This window comes from Triticum aestivum, chromosome 4A, assembly GCF_018294505.1.
Source record: "Triticum aestivum cultivar Chinese Spring chromosome 4A, IWGSC CS RefSeq v2.1, whole genome shotgun sequence".
NCBI lineage: Eukaryota > Viridiplantae > Streptophyta > Magnoliopsida > Poales > Poaceae > Triticum > Triticum aestivum.
In genome coordinates, this window is record NC_057803.1 from 646,918,736 (window position 1) to 646,936,956 (window position 18,221).

At 44.0% G+C, this 18,221-nt stretch overlaps 1 protein-coding gene across 2 annotated transcripts; it reads left to right on the forward strand.

Moving 5' to 3' along the window:
* The first annotated feature begins 959 nt into the window (after positions 1-959).
* Positions 960-13,838, forward strand: LOC123087859 (ABC transporter G family member 51). 2 transcript variants are annotated; one of them, XM_044509977.1, is made up of 24 exons: positions 965-1,380; positions 1,461-1,581; positions 4,956-5,044; positions 5,308-5,392; positions 5,536-5,698; positions 6,025-6,101; positions 6,179-6,323; positions 6,510-6,811; positions 6,893-7,171; positions 7,880-8,196; positions 8,283-8,443; positions 8,567-8,670; positions 8,782-8,938; positions 9,022-9,117; positions 9,470-9,594; positions 9,668-10,000; positions 10,085-10,375; positions 10,453-10,536; positions 11,307-11,440; positions 11,529-11,756; positions 12,282-12,453; positions 12,529-12,616; positions 12,754-12,920; positions 13,150-13,838. In XM_044509977.1, exons 1-24 carry the CDS (start codon positions 1,076-1,078, stop codon positions 13,414-13,416), a joined length of 4,290 nt encoding a protein of 1,429 aa, XP_044365912.1. In that variant the 5' UTR covers positions 965-1,075; the 3' UTR covers positions 13,417-13,838. The 2 variants fall into 2 exon arrangements, with proteins under 2 accessions (XP_044365913.1, XP_044365912.1); XM_044509978.1 differs by lacking the exon at positions 6,893-7,171 and having other exon boundaries at positions 960-1,380.
* The last annotated feature ends 4,383 nt before the right edge of the window (positions 13,839-18,221 follow it).

The window sequence follows — 18,221 nt, forward strand, 5'->3', positions numbered from 1 at the left end:
TTCTATTTATATATATGCATAACGTGTACATTATGTAGTAGCGTAAAATATGTTTAAAATAAAAAAGAATTAAATAGAAAACACAAAATTAAAAGGAAAAATAAATCATAAACCCATAAATCTTTTAGTCCCCGTTGGTGAGGCCCCAGCCCCACGTCGCGGGCTCGTGCTACGTGGTGACCCTCTGGTCCCGGCTCGTGACGAACCGGCACTGGGGTGGGGTGGGGGTGGGGGGAGGGGGGCTTTAGTCCCCACCCTTTAATGCCGATGTGCAGAACCGGTAGTAGTGTACCCGCAACTTCCTGTGCCAATGAGCAACTGAAGTACATATTAGGATAGAGATGTTGGTGGTCACACTTCGGAATTTGATCCCATCGTTCACAATCGAGACTAATACATGTGCCACCGACATGGGCGACATGTTGATATAGTGAGGGCATCCAGTGGCCAATGTTGGCACGCACAACAGTATGTAGAAATGTATCTCCAGTGCGCCATCCACGACACAGCCAAGCATTGGCGTTCGTGGTTGCCATGGCAGAATTCTGGTACAACTCGTCCTTTTCATTCAGCTCTATGTACAAGGAACTTTGGTGCCTCCAATTGCCTCGTCTCCAAGTCTCGCATCCTCTATCATGTGGGGCGGGCGCAGCCGCGCAAGAGTGCGAGAGTGGACCGCGGGGGTGCGGGCCCACCTGGCAGGGGCAAGGTAGGTATGGACCCGGACTATGGAAGGCCGGTTGAGCCGTGGACCTAGCTAGTGTTGGTGTTGCGTGCGTGGGTTTTAAGAGGCCTCACGCCGCAAGCATGCATGCATGGATGCATGATGATGAGAAAGAAAACCCGAACTCTCGCCCGCCCTCTTCTGTCGGGGGAAGGCCGCGAGATTCATCTCCCCACATGCAGCTGCCTTCAACTATGAGATCCAACTCCCTCGCGATATCGGGGGCTCATCACGCCCGCGTGACCCGCCCCGTATAAACTCCCTCGCGAGGCGTCGCTTCCTAGGACTCCTCCGCTCCAAAACCCCAAAACCACCTGCCCGCCCCAAGCGCATCCCTGCGGCGCGGCGGCGATGGCGAGCGGCGTCGGCCACCTGGCTCTGGACGTGGACGACGCGGAAGAGAGGGCGGGCACGGCGGCGCGGGACGAGGAGGACCTGCTGTGGGCCGCCATCGAGCGGCTCCCCTCCGCCAAGCGGCGCAACCACGCCATCGTCCTCCCCGACCCCGACGGCGACGGAGAAGGGGGCGGGGGCGAGGTGGTGGACGTGCGGAGGCTCGACCGCCCCGGGCTCGAGCGCGTGCTCCGCCGTGCGCTGGCCACCGCCGAGCTCGACAACGCCAACCTGCTCCGCGGAATCAAGGCCCGCTTCGACGCGTAATGCATCCGACTTCATGGTCGTTCCAACTCCTCCATGGAAATCCTTGTGCTGGGTTGTTGATTACCGTTGTCTGCAGGGTGGGGCTGGAGGTGCCGCGGGTGGAGGTGAGGTTCCGCGACCTGAGGGTCTCGACGGAGGTCAACGTCGGCAGGAGGGCGCTGCCGACTCTCCCCAACTACGTCCGCGACGTCACCGAGGTAAGCTTATACATATTTGCAGATCGGTTTGTTCAGTTTAACGAATGGTTGCGAGATGGTAACATCCTAAGAGACTTGGCACTTGCGTGTCTACTGTCTAGTAGAAAAAACAAAGTAAATTACAGGGGACAATATATTTGAGTGCCCGCGATTCATGATACTTTTGATCTGATCGATCCTCGGACGACGAAAGTCGAAACCCTCATAACTTGCGTGAACGTAGGCCGGGCGAAAAGGAGATCCATGCGATAGACAGCAGTTCCCGTGAACAGAAATATCCTTATCATGCGAGCTTTCCTGCGCACCTTACATGCTGTGGGCTACTTAAATTGTCTCACGCGTGGTTAGCAGCGCTGTGAGCCGTTGCAAGTTTGCAACTGCAAGTCTAAAAGTGGCTACTTAAATTGTCTCACCTTACATGCTTTGGGCTACTTAAATCGTCTCACGTGTGGCTAGCACTATGAGTTGCAAGTTTGCAAGTGCAAGTCTAAAAGTGTCTGCCTTTGTTTTCGCCCGACGAGACATACGCACGAGCATATTTACCCTCCATCAGTGTCCTTGTATTTTCAAAAAAGTTTTGCTAGTTACGACCTTGGACTGCCGGCCTTCTTAGATGAGAATCTGGGATAACAACGAATGAATTTAATTGTTTAATTTGCTTTATTGGGTTCTATTTCAGAATTCATAATTACTCCCTCCGTCCCATAATGTAAGACGTTTTTTGACTCTATTGTAGTGTCAAAAAACGTTTTACATTATGGGACAGAGGGAGTATTTGATTATCCAGTAGCCAAAGGAGACTTTACACAAAACAACGATTCGTTTGGAGAGAAAATCTGCTCCAGCCTGCGTCGGCAACACGGCCAACTCTAATGAGGTGACACTAAACTATCGTCAGCGCCTGCTGCCTGGGAGTCGTGATGGTGATGACATATTTCTCTATGGCCTTCTTGTCGACAACAGCGAGCTCGTCTCTTGTGCGCTACTTCGTGCAATGGCGAGCATGTCGATGAGAATCCTCACCAACATGCAAATGAGAATAGGCCATGTACGCCATAGTTTCATTTTGAGGTAGTTGCATCAGCCGTGCACGATCCAAAGGGCGCAGGATCTAAGGATGATTTCCAAAGGGCCAGTATGAGATAGGTGATCTGTCGCGCCCGGGGAGGATCAGGGGCGCGGGATCCTTTGCTGCCACTAGATCTGAAGTGCAATGGGAATCTGCACTAACATATCGGAAAACAGACTCGCCGAAAAAGAACGTGTCATCAGACATTTATTTTGCATGTTGTTAGATATAAAGAACAATTGCCTTTGTGGTTGAGCGGATAACAGAGAACAAACAACGGGTGGAACATGGGGCAAGTTTTTGTGGTGTGGTGGTGTGCAAATTGGGAAAACAAAGGCATCAAAAAACCTTGAGGTGATCATACATGGGGTGTTGCCCATGAAGCCTAAAGTGAGGGGTGTCATTTTTGATTGGAGAGGAGGGTTTGTTAGGGAGGAGTATTACACGCATCAGAATATGTAGGATATCGTTGAGTGTATGAGGAATGGGACCTACATGGGCAGGACCATCGTCATCATGTGGAAGCACCAATTGAGCCCGTGGATGATCAGAAGTCTAAGCGTGCGGTCGTTCATAGGCTCGTCGACGTTTGCATCGGCCAGCCCCTTTAGATGACGTTTGTACTCTGCGATTGACATGTCTGCCGTAGAACTCAACGGAAGGGTGAATGGCATGCATGCGCTGGTTGTCCATGAAAAACAGATGAAGAAGAGTAGGTGTGTCGTTCTCTCTAGACACATGACGATGCCATATAACTAACTGGAGATCGTGGAGAAAATCCACAACGTGATGTTAATGTCATCGTTACACCACATGACATTCTCAGTGAGAGGCTTCCAATCCTCGTTGACATGATCCTCAACTTTTTACTTGCGGAGAATGAAACAGAAAATATGACGACATTTGGAGTAGTTGTCGGCGTCGAGATCTAGCTTGAACTTGATGAAATGGTTGATGGAGGGAGGGAGACCATCAGTTGGTGTGGCTCCAGCTCCAGCTGGAGCTCGGCCCTCAGTGATCAAGGAGACATATCGAGTTCAACCACTTCATTAAGTTCAACCTGGAGCTCGGAGGCGATAACTTCTCCAAGTGGCGACATCTCTTCTATTACATTCTCTACAAGTACAATGTCCAGTATCATGTCGACGACGATCGGGACTGTCCAAGAGAATATTGTGTGTCTAACGATGACATTACCATCGTGTTGTGGATTTACTCCAAGATCTCGAATGAGTTACATGACATCGACATGTCTCTAGCGAGCATGGTGAGCATTCTTAATCTGTTCTTCATTGACAACTAGACAGGGCATGCCATTCACCTTTCCGCCGAGTTTCAGAGCATCGTGCAAGGAAACATGTCGATCATGGAGTACACCCACCAACCTAAGGCACTCTCTGCAGTGCTTGCCAATGTCGACGAGCCCGTCAACGACCGCATGCATGCTCACTCATCAGCTAATCCATGGGTTGAGCTGGCGCCTCTATCTTGGATTTGCATTCCTTGGATACGTACGGCCGACCCATCCCCCTCTACCTCGGACTCCGCCTAACATGGCTTGCTCTCATCGGGAAGGGGTGGCGTTTGATGTAGTCCAGTAAACCTTAGGATTCCCTCACGAAGATCAGCACTCCCACCTCAATCCATGTGCCCATTTGTGCATATATAGCAAGAGGAGATTCTACCATTACAGGCTCACCTAGAGTAGCATCGCTGCCTCGATCTCTATGCCCTGATGCACATCTAAAGTGGGAGGAGCTGCTCCAGTGGCTGGAAGAGCATTTCTGGCTTGCTGGCATGAGGTAGAGAGAGATAGAGAAGGGGTAGGAGGGGGAGATTCTCTCGATGACATGGTAGCCTATGCCAACTAGAGTAATGAGTAGCCAAAACCATGCCACGTCAAGTCAAAACCGGGTTTGACCGTGGAATACTGCTCTCAGGACTGAATCTATTAAAGTTGCATCAAACAAATAGTTCAGGGACAAAATGCATACTTCTCCATAGGTTGAGGGACTAAAATGCACTTAACTCTATGAAAATCAGGTAGCCAAAGGAGAAGATATAATCATGAGCTGGCAAATTATGATCCCATTATTATTCCTTACCTTACTTTGTAGTATTCTGCACTATTTGGGAGGAAACGTTGCCATCTATATTTCTTTCGAATAGAGTGGCTATGACGTCCCCAATTACCTGGATGCTTAATTACCTTATTTTTTTGGTTGAAGATTCATTCATTTGTTATTCTTCCTGTTAAAAGATTTAATCTGATATGTTTTCTTTTGTGTCATGTATTTGTAATCAGAGAATTCTTATTGCTTGTCGTCTCCTACAACCTAATAAGCATAAGCTCACTATTCTGGATGATGTCAGTGGCATTGTGCGACCTGGGAGGTGAGGGGCAAGTCTTCTTACTGCATAATTCTTTATATTAGGTGGAAACATGGTATATCAAAACTCTAAAATGAAGTTTAATGCACATACATCAGTTTACACCCAAAAAAAAAAACAAGTGTCTTTCCATAATTGCATGTTAGTATGTTCACAGTTCTCCCCTTGTAATGTATACATCATCACTCGTGAAACATCCTGCTTGTATTATGAATTTATGATGGCTGTGTATTTTTTTGACACTGCTCCATTTTGTTTCATGTAAGGATGACATTATTGTTGGGACCACCTGCATCCGGGAAGTCAACGCTCTTGCTGGCCCTAGCTGGCAAACTGGATCCTAAGCTAAAGGTGAGGTCAACTAGCATCTTTCCCGTGTGCTCATGCGCTTGAATTTTTTTCTTCATGCAACCACCATAATTTGTTTTTTCTGGTTGAGAAAACAGGTTTGTATTCCTTTATTTTTGCTCATTTTTCTCCTGTTCCTTGAACAGAAAAGTGGAGGGATTACCTACAATGGAATTGCTTTGGATGAATTTTGTGTACAAAGAACTTCTGCATATATTAGTCAAACAGATAACCATCTTGGGGAGCTGACAGTAAGGGAAACTTTAGATTTTTCTGCAAAATGCCAAGGCGCAAGCGAAAACTGGGGAGGTTCGGCTTCGCTTTTTTACATTCCATATACCATAGCTTATTTTTGTAGACAGAATATATAATGCAGTACATGGTTCAAATTTACAACCCCTTTTATAGTCTAATACTTGCTACTAAGTAAATTATGCCAAAATATAATGGAAGGTTAAAGCCTCACCAGTAATCATTTTATATTACTTGAACTTCAATATACTATGTTTAGATATGAAAGGTGTAATCCGTTTGTTTGTTTCCAGGTTGGTGACTTACACTGTATTAGTTGCATTATACTGTATTTCCTTTCCTTCTTTAGTACCCGTGTTTATTACAATTTATTACTTGTGTAGAATGCTTGAAAGAATTGGTCAATCTTGAACAAAAAAGAGGCATGCGTCCTAGTCCCGAGATAGACGCTTTCATGAAGGTTCTTACTTAACTACTTGGCTATACTTCTGATATGGCACATCTTGTTCCGCAAAGTGATCTGTTTTGTGTGGTCAGGCAGCATCAGTCGGAGGGGATAAGCACAATCTTGTTACCGACTATGTACTGAGAGTGCTTGGGCTGGATATATGTGCGGATACCCTTGTGGGCAGCGACATGGAAAGAGGTGTCTCTGGTGGTCAGAGGAAGAGAGTGACAACAGGTTTCATAGGATTGTTACAGCTTAAATTTCTCTGATGCCTTCCATCATTTTCGTTTTTCCATGAGCTTGTGCTCTTGGTACTTATTATTGTCTTACTGAATAAACTGGTTGGCACACCATGCATTTCCTGGATGTGGGTCTTGTGTGGTACAAGACAGTTGTTGTGACACTGGTCTGTTCTTGCAGGTGAAATGATTGTTGGACCAAGAAAAACACTTCTCATGGATGAAATATCAACAGGTCTAGACAGCTCAACGACTTTTCAGATAGTGAAGTGCGTGAGGAACTTCGTCCATGAGATGGAGGCAACCGTGCTCATGTCACTTCTTCAGCCTGCACCAGAGACGTTTGAACTATTTGATGATCTAATTCTATTGTCAGAAGGGAAGATCGTCTACCAAGGCCAGATTGACCATGTTGTGGACTACTTTAAATCATTAGGATTTTCATTGCCACCACGCAAGGGTATTGCTGATTTTCTCCAGGAGGTAAGTATTGATTTAAAGCTGATAATTCCGTATGATTTTTAAAGGATGATCAGATTAACTTGGATGTAATTTCGGTTTCAGGTAACTTCAAAGAAAGATCAAGCTCAGTACTGGTCTGACCTGTCAAAACCATATTCGTTTATTCCTGTGTCAGCAATGGCTGCTGCATTTACAGATTCCCAGTATGGTAGAAATCTTGAGTCCCATTCACATAATTCAGACGGTCATACAAATTCTCCTGAGGCTCTTGCCCGGTCCAAGTTTGCCATATCAAAATATAGCCTCATTAGAGCTTGTTTTGCCAGGGAGCTTATTCTAATAAGCCGTCACCGTTTCCTCTACACTTTTAGGACATGCCAAGTACGTTCATGTAGTTACGTTACATATTCCTTGCATTATTTCCCATAAATTAACTGGTAGTGGATTTCTGTAACTTCCAAATCATCACTACATTACATGAGCTTTGTAGCAATGAGTGCATCACCTACAAGATGGATAAAATTTATGCAATGTTTAAGATGGATCAAGATGGAGTATAAGACACTATAGATGAATTTTTTTTCTCAACTGTTGTGAAGATTGACAGCTGTAAAAAGAGTTTTCCTAAAAACAATGGCTACCTTTGGTCATGTAACTATTTTTCTTGAACAGAGGGTACATGCATAGAATTATCGTGTAGATGCGCAATGATTTTAACATCTGAACATGCGGTGTCACTTGAGATTCTCTTGCTTGTTTGTTCCAATTTTTAGGAAAATGAATGTGTTTTAATTAGAATTGGTGCTATAAATGGTCACTGAGGTCCAGAAGTACGCAAACATGAACAATTTTACTTTACAACACTTCAAAGGTTGCACTACGTCATCCTTGATAATGTTTGTGCAAAAAGTCTCTGATATGGGCTTAAATGCCTGCAACTTTCTGTTGATCCATATATTTTCTTCTACGCTATATTTCTGTGCATTATAACTAGTATATGTAAAATGCAAGGCTTTTCAGTTTGTTTCATCCATAGTTTATTTATCAAATATATGACTATATGTGTAACGATGGCACAATTTCATGCAGGTTGCTTTTGTTGGGCTCATTACAAGCACACTATTTTTACGGACAAGATTACATCCAATTGATGAGCAAAATGGAGAGCTCTATCTCTCATGTCTTTTTTTTGGGCTTGTACATATAATGTTCAATGGTTTTTCAGAACTGTCTATAACTATTTTTCGACTTCCGGTGTTCTATAAGCAAAGAGATAATTGTTTTCATCCTGCATGGGCTTTCTCACTTCCCAATTGGATACTAAGAATTCCGTATTCTATTATTGAAGCCACAGTGTGGTCTTGTGTTGTCTATTACACAGTAGGCTTTGCACCAACTGTTGATAGGTACCTAAACTTCTACCCTTCTAATCTATAATGTTATCTATTACTGCATTTCTATTTGAGCATCATAATTATCAAATCATCTGCAGATTTTTTCGCTTTATGTTGCTATTGTTCTCTATACACCAAATGGCTTTGGGCCTTTTTCGGATGATGGGAGCTATTGCACGAGACATGACCATCGCTAACACTTTTGGATCAGCTGCCATGATGGCTATTTTTCTTTTGGGGGGATTTATTATTCCTAAAGGTTAGTGTCCCCATATTCTTGCCATGATGGCACTTCTTTCTATCTTTGATAGGTTATTAGTGCATCCTATGTTCTCCCTTATTAATTGAACTGATTATATGTTGTAAAATTGACCTCCTTTAGAGGCCATAAAACCGTGGTGGGAGTGGGCGTACTGGGTTTCTCCATTAATGTATGGGCAACGTGCAATTTCAGTTAATGAATTCTCAGATTCTAGATGGTCAAAGGTCTGTTTACTAGCATGCATCTTTTGTCGTAAATCCTCCCCCTCCACCCCGGTTTTAGCTTTCCTTATTGGTTGATATATTAACTTTCCCTTACTCATATTTTTGTACCAGGTTTCAGGTTATATGAACAATACAGTTGGAACCAATGTACTTCTTGCACATGATCTGGGGACACAGAATTACTGGTACTGGATTGGGGTTGGTGTTTTATTGGCTTACGCCCTCTTGTTCAATGTTTTGTTTACTCTTGCATTGGCATACCTTAACCGTAAGTACTGAAATGAAGTAATTCATAAAATCACATTTTGCGGCAGCTATTTTATTTTTCTAACTTAAGAATAAAACTTATAGCCCTTCAAAAGGCACAGGCACTAATCCTGGCTAATTCGGAGGAATCCAAAGATTCGAAAAATGATGGTGCGGCCTCAGATAGAAACACAACTACAGGTAATTTCATGATTTATTAGCGTGACTTGATTTTTCTTGTTCAAGGTACGACTGTTATTCCTAGTGATAGTTCTGGAGTCAATTTAGATTCTTTTTTCTTTATGTTCTTTCTTCAGAGTATATGTTCTATTTTCATTTTATCTCACTGGACAATATAGTCACTCACAAATGATATCATATCAGATTTGGTTAACTATCAATATTCTAGGCTTGTGCGACTTGAGAAGATTTACACTAGTACATTATTATTATTATTATTATTATTATTATTACTATTATTGTTATTATTGTTGTTTCAACTTCAAAACTTATATAGTAACAACTAAAATCTATCTATGGAACGAATTTGCAGAAAAATCTGACAGGACCAATGTGCTTGAAGTGACCACTGAAGGCACCAGAAGGAAGGGGACATTACCATTTCAACCCCTAACCATGACGTTCCACAATGTTAACTATTTTGTTGACATGCCGAAGGTTACATGCAAAATCTCTATATTGTGAATACATTTACTGTTGTGCCTCAGCTAAACTAGCATTTCATACATAGGAAATGCAAGCAAGAGGAATAAATGAAAAAAGACTGCAGTTGTTGTTTGAAGTAAGCGGGGTATTTAGGCCACGTGTCCTGACTGCACTTGTTGGCTCAAGTGGTGCTGGAAAGACAACACTTATGGATGTTTTAGCAGGCAGGAAAACTAGTGGATGTATAGAAGGTGATATCAAGATTTCTGGCCATCCAAAAGAACAACAAACCTTTGCTAGGATAGCGGGATATGTTGAACAAAATGACATACATTCACCACAAGTAACAGTTGAAGAGTCCTTGTGGTTTTCATCAGCCTTACGGCTTCCAACTGACATAAGTAGAGAAACAAAAAAGGTATGTTTTTTGTTTTGAGACAATCTTAATATGCTCTAGAATGTTAGTTCTTTTTGTTGATACATACTTATAATTACCCTGCAGGCATTTGTTGAAGAAGTCACGTCATTGGTAGAGCTTGATGAATTGCGACATGCATTAGTAGGGAAACCAGGTTCTAGTGGACTTTCAACGGAGCAAAGGAAGCGTCTTACGATAGCTGTTGAACTAGTTGCAAATCCTTCCATTATTTTTATGGATGAACCTACATCTGGTTTGGATGCACGAGCAGCTGCCATTGTGATGCGCACTGTTCGAAATGCTGTTGATACCGGACGAACTGTTGTCTGCACGATACACCAGCCAAGCATCGATATTTTTGAATCATTTGATGAGGTTGGCACACTTTTCATTTTTTACCAACCATTGCTTATTGTTTCTGTGTGCTGATGGTTCTCAACCTTTTCTTGCAGCTACTTCTTTTGAAACGAGGAGGTCGAGTAATATATGGAGGTTCACTTGGTGTTAACTCAGTTGATATGATACATTATTTTCAGGTAACCACGACAATGGTATTGTTTCTTTATTAACCGCGGGATCAAAGATTAAGTCTTGGTAGGGGGGGGGGGGGTACATACTTTTAAATTACATAATTTAATTGGAAAGTTTTAACCTTTCTATTTCTAGTCACCTAGAACAACCTAAACAAGCAAGTGAAATTCAGAGTGCAGAAGCAAAAACTTGCAAGAAAGTAGACAGTGAGAGAAAGGAATAGCAAACACGAGTATGTTTTTTTAAGGTTCCGATTGTTGGCCGCAATCCTACTGTTGGTGAAGATTTAGATACAAAGTCCGAAAGCCACACAGACAAGGCTTTGGCTAGCTTGGCCACAAAGGCCTAGACCACCAAGCTCTTCTCCACAAATGACCTTAATATCCCACCATTGCAACCACTATTGGAGTGAAATTTGGGATATAGTGGAAACTTTGGGATATGGATTAGCCTCTTGGAGTGAATTTCATCCCCAGATAATTTGCACATGACTATCTTGTTCACCGCTTTTTTCAACAATTGTTTTCTTGATCAGTAATAATTTAAGTAGAAGGCTAGAAGCATGCAATATTTGTTTATGAAAAAAATTGACCACGTGCCTGATTAGTGTCCATGTACATAGGAGAAACTTCTTTTCTTCTTAAGAACTGGTATCTTGTCTTACTAAAAAAATCTATTTTCTATCTATGTTTGGTATGCAAGCTTGATGTCTTAGTTTGTAGGTAATTTCTGTCTTCCACTTGTAATATTTCATATATTTATCTGGGCAACACAGGGAATTCCTGGAGTCCCTCCCATACGCGAAGGCTATAACCCAGCAACATGGATGCTTGAAGTGAGCACACAAGCGTGTGAAGAAAGGCTTGGTTTGGATTTTGCAACACTGTACAAGAACTCAGATCAGTTCAGGTGACTCCTGCCATATTTAATAAGTTCCACCAACTGCAATTCTTGTGTTCCACATAATGGATTCATAGATCTATCTGTTATGCTGTAGGAATGTGGAAGATTTAATAGAAGAACTAAGTGTTCCGGATTCAGGCACAAAACCTTTAAAGTTCACGACTGAGTTTTCACACGGCTGTCTTACTCAATTTGGAGTATGCCTACTTAAGCAAGGCCTTATTTACTGGAGAAGCCCTGAGTACAATGTCGTGAGATTGTTTTACACAACAATTGCTTCTCTTATATTTGGTTCAATATTTTGGAACGTTGGTATGAAGAGGTAAATATTCAGCAAATAGTTTTCTACTATGTTTTATTATCCGTGTTTCCTTAAGATAAATGTGATCCACATGAATACTTATATATTACATGTCATTAGTTTGCGTCTCCAACAATTCTGCGTTTTCCCTTTTAAACTGCATATAATAAAATTAGTAATAGCAATAATTTGAAAAAATTTAATTCTTCATGTGATAGAAAAATAGGTAAACATTTTCCCTTTGAAACAATAGTATATTATAAAATTAGTAACATGCGATGTAGAGAAGTGGAGTTAAGGTGGGGTGGAGCTCTTTCAATCACCCCCTATATATATTGTTCAGGTGAACATGTTATCATTAGATTTTCCATGACAAACATTTTTTGTAATATAATTTATTTTATATTTTATGAAAAGAGTAACATCAGAAGTTCTTGTTGGAACACTATGTGTCCAAAACCTAATCTGGTCATGCATTTCGAATATCTGATACAAGTTTGAAAGTGTGTATTTAGTTAGTATCACTAACATAAAATAATTTTGCAGAGAAACAACAGGGGATTTGTATCTTGTCATGGGAGCTTTATATTCGGCATGCCTATTTCTTGGAATAAATAATGCCTCGTCAGTACAGCCAATAATTTCCGTTGAGAGAGCAGTCTACTACAGAGAACGGGCTGCTAAGATGTACTCATCATTCCCATATGCAGCAGCTCAGGTTTGCTAACCTTTTGCTAGCATCCATTTTTGTTGCTGGAAAATCCTGTGTCTAACAATTGCATGAAATCTTCAGGGCCTTATAGAGATACCTTATATTGCGACTCAGACACTAATATTTGGTCTCATCACTTACTTCATGATCAACTACGAGAGGAACCTAGGCAAGTTCTTCGTCACTCTGGGAAAACCATTCTCCATTGAAGTGCAGGGCAACATGCATGCTTGTTGGGTTATTTATGTTCTAGTGTAGCTTTCCCCATTTGTATCCTGATAAAAGAAACCTGTCTTGTAACTGCAGGGAAATTGCTCCTTTACCTCCTTTACATGTTCCTTACTTTTACCTACTTCACATTCTATGGGATGGTGGCGGTAGGTTTGACGCCAACACAATCAGTGGCAGCAGTGGTAGCCTCAGCATTTTACTCCTCGTGGAATCTTTTCTCAGGGTTCTTAATTCCCCAATCTGTAAGTTCCTAAAAGCATCAACATTTTTCTTCAGTTGTTCTTTGAGACAGTTTGTAACCATCTCTAGCTAGTTGAAAAATGCTCCTCATTTTCCACAAAATGATGAAATGGCGAGAAAATCTTCATGTTAGACAAATTGTTTGGGTTAGCAAAAGACTGATGCAGAAGATACATTAGCTTTTGAGCTATGTGATATTTCTCTTCTGATGATTATTTTCTCCCCCTCCAGAGAATCCCAGGTTGGTGGATCTGGTTCTACTACATCTGCCCAGTGGCCTGGACCCTGAAAGGCATCATTACATCACAATTGGGAGATGTCGACACGAGGATCGTTGGTCCTGGTTTTGACGGGACAGTCCAAGAGTTCATCCAGCAAAACCTGGGATGTGAACAGGGGATGATGGGTGTCACTATTGCAGTGCTCATTGCCTTCTGCGTCTTGTTCTTTTCAGTTTACGCGCTTTCGATCAAGATGCTTAATTTCCAAAGAAGATAACTGCCCTCTGTATACGAGACATTATAATTTCAAGGCTGGTGTCGACGCCATACTCTGTTTCTTGGTGGTTTGCAAATACTAGGTGGATGAAGCACCAATGAAGTTGGTACTACGTGCTGTCTGAAGAACGGGAAGGGGACAAACAGTTAGTAGAGGTTACTACTAGTGTACAGAGAGATGCAAATTAGAAATTGCACGGAATGTACGTACATGCATGCTGTGTGTTTTGGAAGGATGGTAACGTTTGATTTTTTTCTCATCATATTATGAAAAATTTCATGGTTATGGTACCATGGACCATGGTACGACAACTTATGTTTCCTTTTTTTCTCGAATACTCACGAGTCTGTGTATCATATTATATAGATAGGGGTGGGTTGAGAGCCCAATTTCCCCGCAAAAAAAAAAAGAGAGCCCAATTCCACAGTTGGTGATACAAGAAAATGATGTACAAGAACCAACACCACGGCCTAGGCTAATACAGCCACTCTACATCCAAAATGGACTACTCACCGAGATCCTCTCCCAATTGCTCTTGAGGCGCCCTGCCCGATTCCATTTCCTTGCTCTACAGTTCTCCTGCTGACCACCTCGAGCGAGGGCGAGGCTCCGTCGAAGACTATGGAGTTCCTGTGTTTCCACAATTCCAACAGAGCAAGCGAGACAAGTACTCTCATTTTCTTTGGCTTGTCCGTGCACTAGCCAGCCACACTGTCCTGCATAGTCAGTGTCCATGTTGGCCTACCAATCGTCGTGCATATTGTTCGCCAGATCGTCCTTGCAAAAACGCACGTGATCAAGATGTGATCCAGTGTCTCCACTTCCTAGTCACAAAACGGGCAGTAGTTGTTATGTGGCAGGCCTTGCCATGCCAGGCGATCCGCGGTCCATCATCGGTTTTTCATCGCAAAACACAGAAAGAACCGGCATTGCAACGGGGCTTTAGATTTCCATGTGAATTCCGCTGTTGGAGCTACCCCTCTCCCAGTAAACTTGGCGGCGTACGCCGAACGGACGGAGAATCTGACATCCCATTCCCAGGACCAGGATAACACATCATGAGTTCCATCATGGAGCTAGAAGCCATTCACCCGCTGCCATGGGGACAAGTTTTGCTGTAGAGCTAGGAAGTTTAGGCTCGGCCTCACATACATGGCCCACGATCCGGTGGACAAAGCATCCTTAAGCGTTCGGGCCTCCCTTAAGCGTCAAGGAACGCTTGCATAGATTAGGGGCGCAATATCCGCTATTCTCATGCCATCCAACCATCGGTCCTCCCAGAAAGATATTAGTGCTCCATCTCTTGCCATGGCCCTCGTGGCTGCCCGAAACAAAGCCATTGATTCTTTCTGCACTCTTATGTTCAATTCCTTCCACGGCCTTTCACTACCCACCCGTTGTAGCCAAGGCCAGCGGGCTTGCATGGCGATATTTAGCCAAGCCAGGTTCGGTATTCCCAATCCGCCGGCCCATTTGAGCATGCATACCATATCCCATGCAACGGAAAAATGTCCCTGTCCGCTTGCGCTTTCCCACACCACAGGAAGCCTCAGATGACCGTGTTCATGGCCTTGATGATTTTTCATAGGAATGTCGAGCACTAGCATCACGTGGATTGGAACTGACATAGGACCAAAACCACCAGGATGAGACGGTCACTCTGCGGTAACGATGCAACTTTCTAGGTTGGTAGACACTGGGCCAAGAGTTCCATCAAAAACTGTAATTGGGTTGCCGATGGTTTCTTTAGGCAAAGCGGTAGCCCAAGATATCTGCAAGGGAAGCTTCCCAGCTCGCAGCCCAACGTAGCTGCAATCATGTCCTTCTCTTCGTCTGAACAACGGATTGGCATGGGAGACATTTTTTGGATGTTCCCTCGCAGCCCGGATGCAGCCCGAAACATGTCCAGAGTTACAGCGCAAGCCAACATCTCAAGCTCAGTCGGCTTCAGGAAGACGATCACATCGTCTGTGAAAATAGAGACCTAGTGTTTCAGCCCTACCCGCGACAGGGGCACAAGGCAGCCCAACTCCACTGCAATGGAAATAAAGCGTTGTAGGGGCCCCATGATGATGATGAAAAGCATCGGCGATAGTGGGCCTCCTTGGCGAAGCCCTTTACAGTTGAAGATGGGGGCACCCGGTATCCCATTCACCAAGATCCTCGGCGATGATGTGCCTAGCAGCCCCATGATCCAAGATGGCCATGTCCTACCAAAACCCATTTCATATAGCACTTCCAATAGGAATGGCCATTGCACTATATATGTCAAATGCTTTGGATATGTCCAACTTAAGCATGATTGCAGGATTCCTCAGAGCATGGAGACACCTCGTCGTGCTCTGCACGAGCATGAAATAATCATGCGACGGTCGACCCTTTACGAAGGCACTCTGATGTGCCCCAATGAGGCGAGGCAGCTCATCCGCCAGCCGGCAACCTTGGACTTTATCGAATAACTTGATGGCTCCATGCACCAAGCTCACCAGCCGGTAATCACAACTCTCCTCCACACCCCCTTCTTAGGCAGAAGTATGACCAAATCTTTGTTGATTGAGGGTAGACCCTCATGTCTCCATGGTAAAACAGGTGGAATGCCTTCATGAGATCCTCTTTGATAATCCCCCAACAAATCATAAAGAAACGGCCCGTGATTCCATCCGGGCCCGGGGCCTTGTCGAGTGGCATAATTTTGATAGTTCTAAGGACCTCCTCTTTCAAAAACGGCTCCTGCAGGTTGTGAAGATCCAACCTTCACAAGTCAAGTGCCTCAAGGTTTAGGCCTTGCTCTTGTGGTACCACAGAGCCGAGTAGTGAGCTATAGAATTGGTCTACAACCGAGTTCACGCTCTCCTGTCCCCTAGATGATTGCACCGATTTGCCTCAGGGTCATGATCATGTTCTTGTGCTGCCTATGCGGGGCGTGCCGATGGAATAACTGGGTATTGTCATCCCCATCGATGAGGTGCGGAAGCCTCAATTTCTACCTTGCGATGGTTCTCTTGAGGGATGAGAGGCTGAGCAGCTTCCTCTTTAGCATTCTACGCAATTGAATTTCTGCCATGCTTAGATAACAGGTATCCATAGCTCCGTCCATACATGAATTAACTTCAAGGGTGATGTCAATCTGCAGGCGCATGTTACTGATCCACTTGGCACTCCACCGTTGCAGCCCCTTAGAGGTTGCCCATAGCTTGTCATTCAATATCTTGTATGGATTCATCGAGGACTGACAAGAGTTCCATGCCTGCTGAACCATCTCCAGGAAGCTAGACACCTTGGGCTAAAACACCTCAAATTTTAACTTCTTCCTGAAACAGAAGTCCGCGTGGAGGTCCATGAACAAAGGGCAATGATCAGAGATAGATGAGCTTAGGACAGTGAGGAGACAGGACGGATATACATTGTCCCACTAGTTTGTTGTGAAGGCGTGGTCGATCTTCTCCAAAGTATCCCATGCCCTTCCATTAGACCATGTGTAGCATCACTTATTAAGGTAGACCTCCTTGAGTTCCAAGTTATTTAGCTTGGTTCTGAATCTAGATATCATTTGTTGACTTACTAGGTTGTTGTTTTTATCCTCCGGGTTCAAAAGGAGGTTGAAGTCGCCGACGATCATCCATGGTCCCGCATGCAGCTCGCATATATCCACCAGCTCTTGGAGAAACTCATTCTTCTCTGGCTCCATGGTCAGGCCATAGACCCCCGTGAGCCACCATGGCTTGACCCCCATTGTCTGGAGAAGCACTGATGAAGTGTTATCGGTGCAGTGAGGATTCGACAAACTAACCAACCGCGGGTCTCAAGCTATCATGATTCCTCCGCGGGTCCCAAAGGCCGGCAGATAGTAAAAGTTTGAACATTTATTACCCAAGCATTGTTGGAGAATGTCACTAGTTATAACATCTATTTTAGTTTCCTGGAAATACACAATGCTAGGGTCCTCCTTAACCATAGTTTGGAATATTGCTTTGCGACCCGCGGGATTATTCAGACCACTCAGATTCCACACGAGCATTCTTAGAGGTTGTGCAGCCATAGGAACGAGCCACAAGCTATACCATATGCATGCAGGGATTATTTCCTCCTAGCCATCTCCACCTGTGTGTAATGCATTGGAGTCGCCAATTGACTAGGTTGTTGCTTTTATCCTCCAGGTTCACAAGGAGGTTGAAGTCGTCTACGATCATCCAAGGTCCCGCATGCAGCTCGCTATATCGACCAACTCCTGGAGAAACTCAATCTTCTTCGGCTCCATGTTCGGGCCATAGACCCTCGTGAGCCACCATGGCTCGACCCCCATTAGCTAGACAAGCACTGATAAAGTGTTATCAGTGTGGTGAGGATTCGACAGACTAACCAACTATGGGTCCCAAGCTACCAGGATTCCTCTATGGGTCCCCGAGGCCGGAAAATAGTAAAAGTTTGAACATATATTACCCAAGCATTGCTTGACAATGTCACTTGTTATGACATCTACTCTTTTTCCCTGGAAATACACAATGCTAGGGATCCACCTTGACCATAGTTTGGAATATTGCTTTGTGAACCACGGGTTTATTCAAACCACTGACATTCCACGCGAGCATTCTTAGAGGTTGCAGCCATAGGTACGGCCCACAAGCTGTACCATATGCGGAGAGGGATTAGATCCTCCTAGCCATCTTCACCTGTGTGTAGTGCATTGGAGTTGCCGGGGATTCCCACCCAAACAGGGCCAGTACCGCCGTGATCTGCGAGTCCGTGAGAGGGTTGTCAAACAGGCGAATGTATGCATTCAGAGTTGCATCGTAGATTACATCCCC

Bases quoted from the DNA above. Each gene is read 5' to 3' on its own strand.
- LOC123087859 (XM_044509977.1), top strand. From the start codon at position 1,076: ATGGCGAGCGGCGTCGGCCACCTGGCTCTGGACGTGGACGACGCGGAA. The intron at 5,045-5,307 runs GTGAGGGGCAAG...GTTTCATGTAAG, and splicing joins GGCATTGTGCGACCTGGGAG to GATGACATTATTGTTGGGAC. The intron at 5,393-5,535 runs GTGAGGTCAACT...TTCCTTGAACAG, and splicing joins AACTGGATCCTAAGCTAAAG to AAAAGTGGAGGGATTACCTA.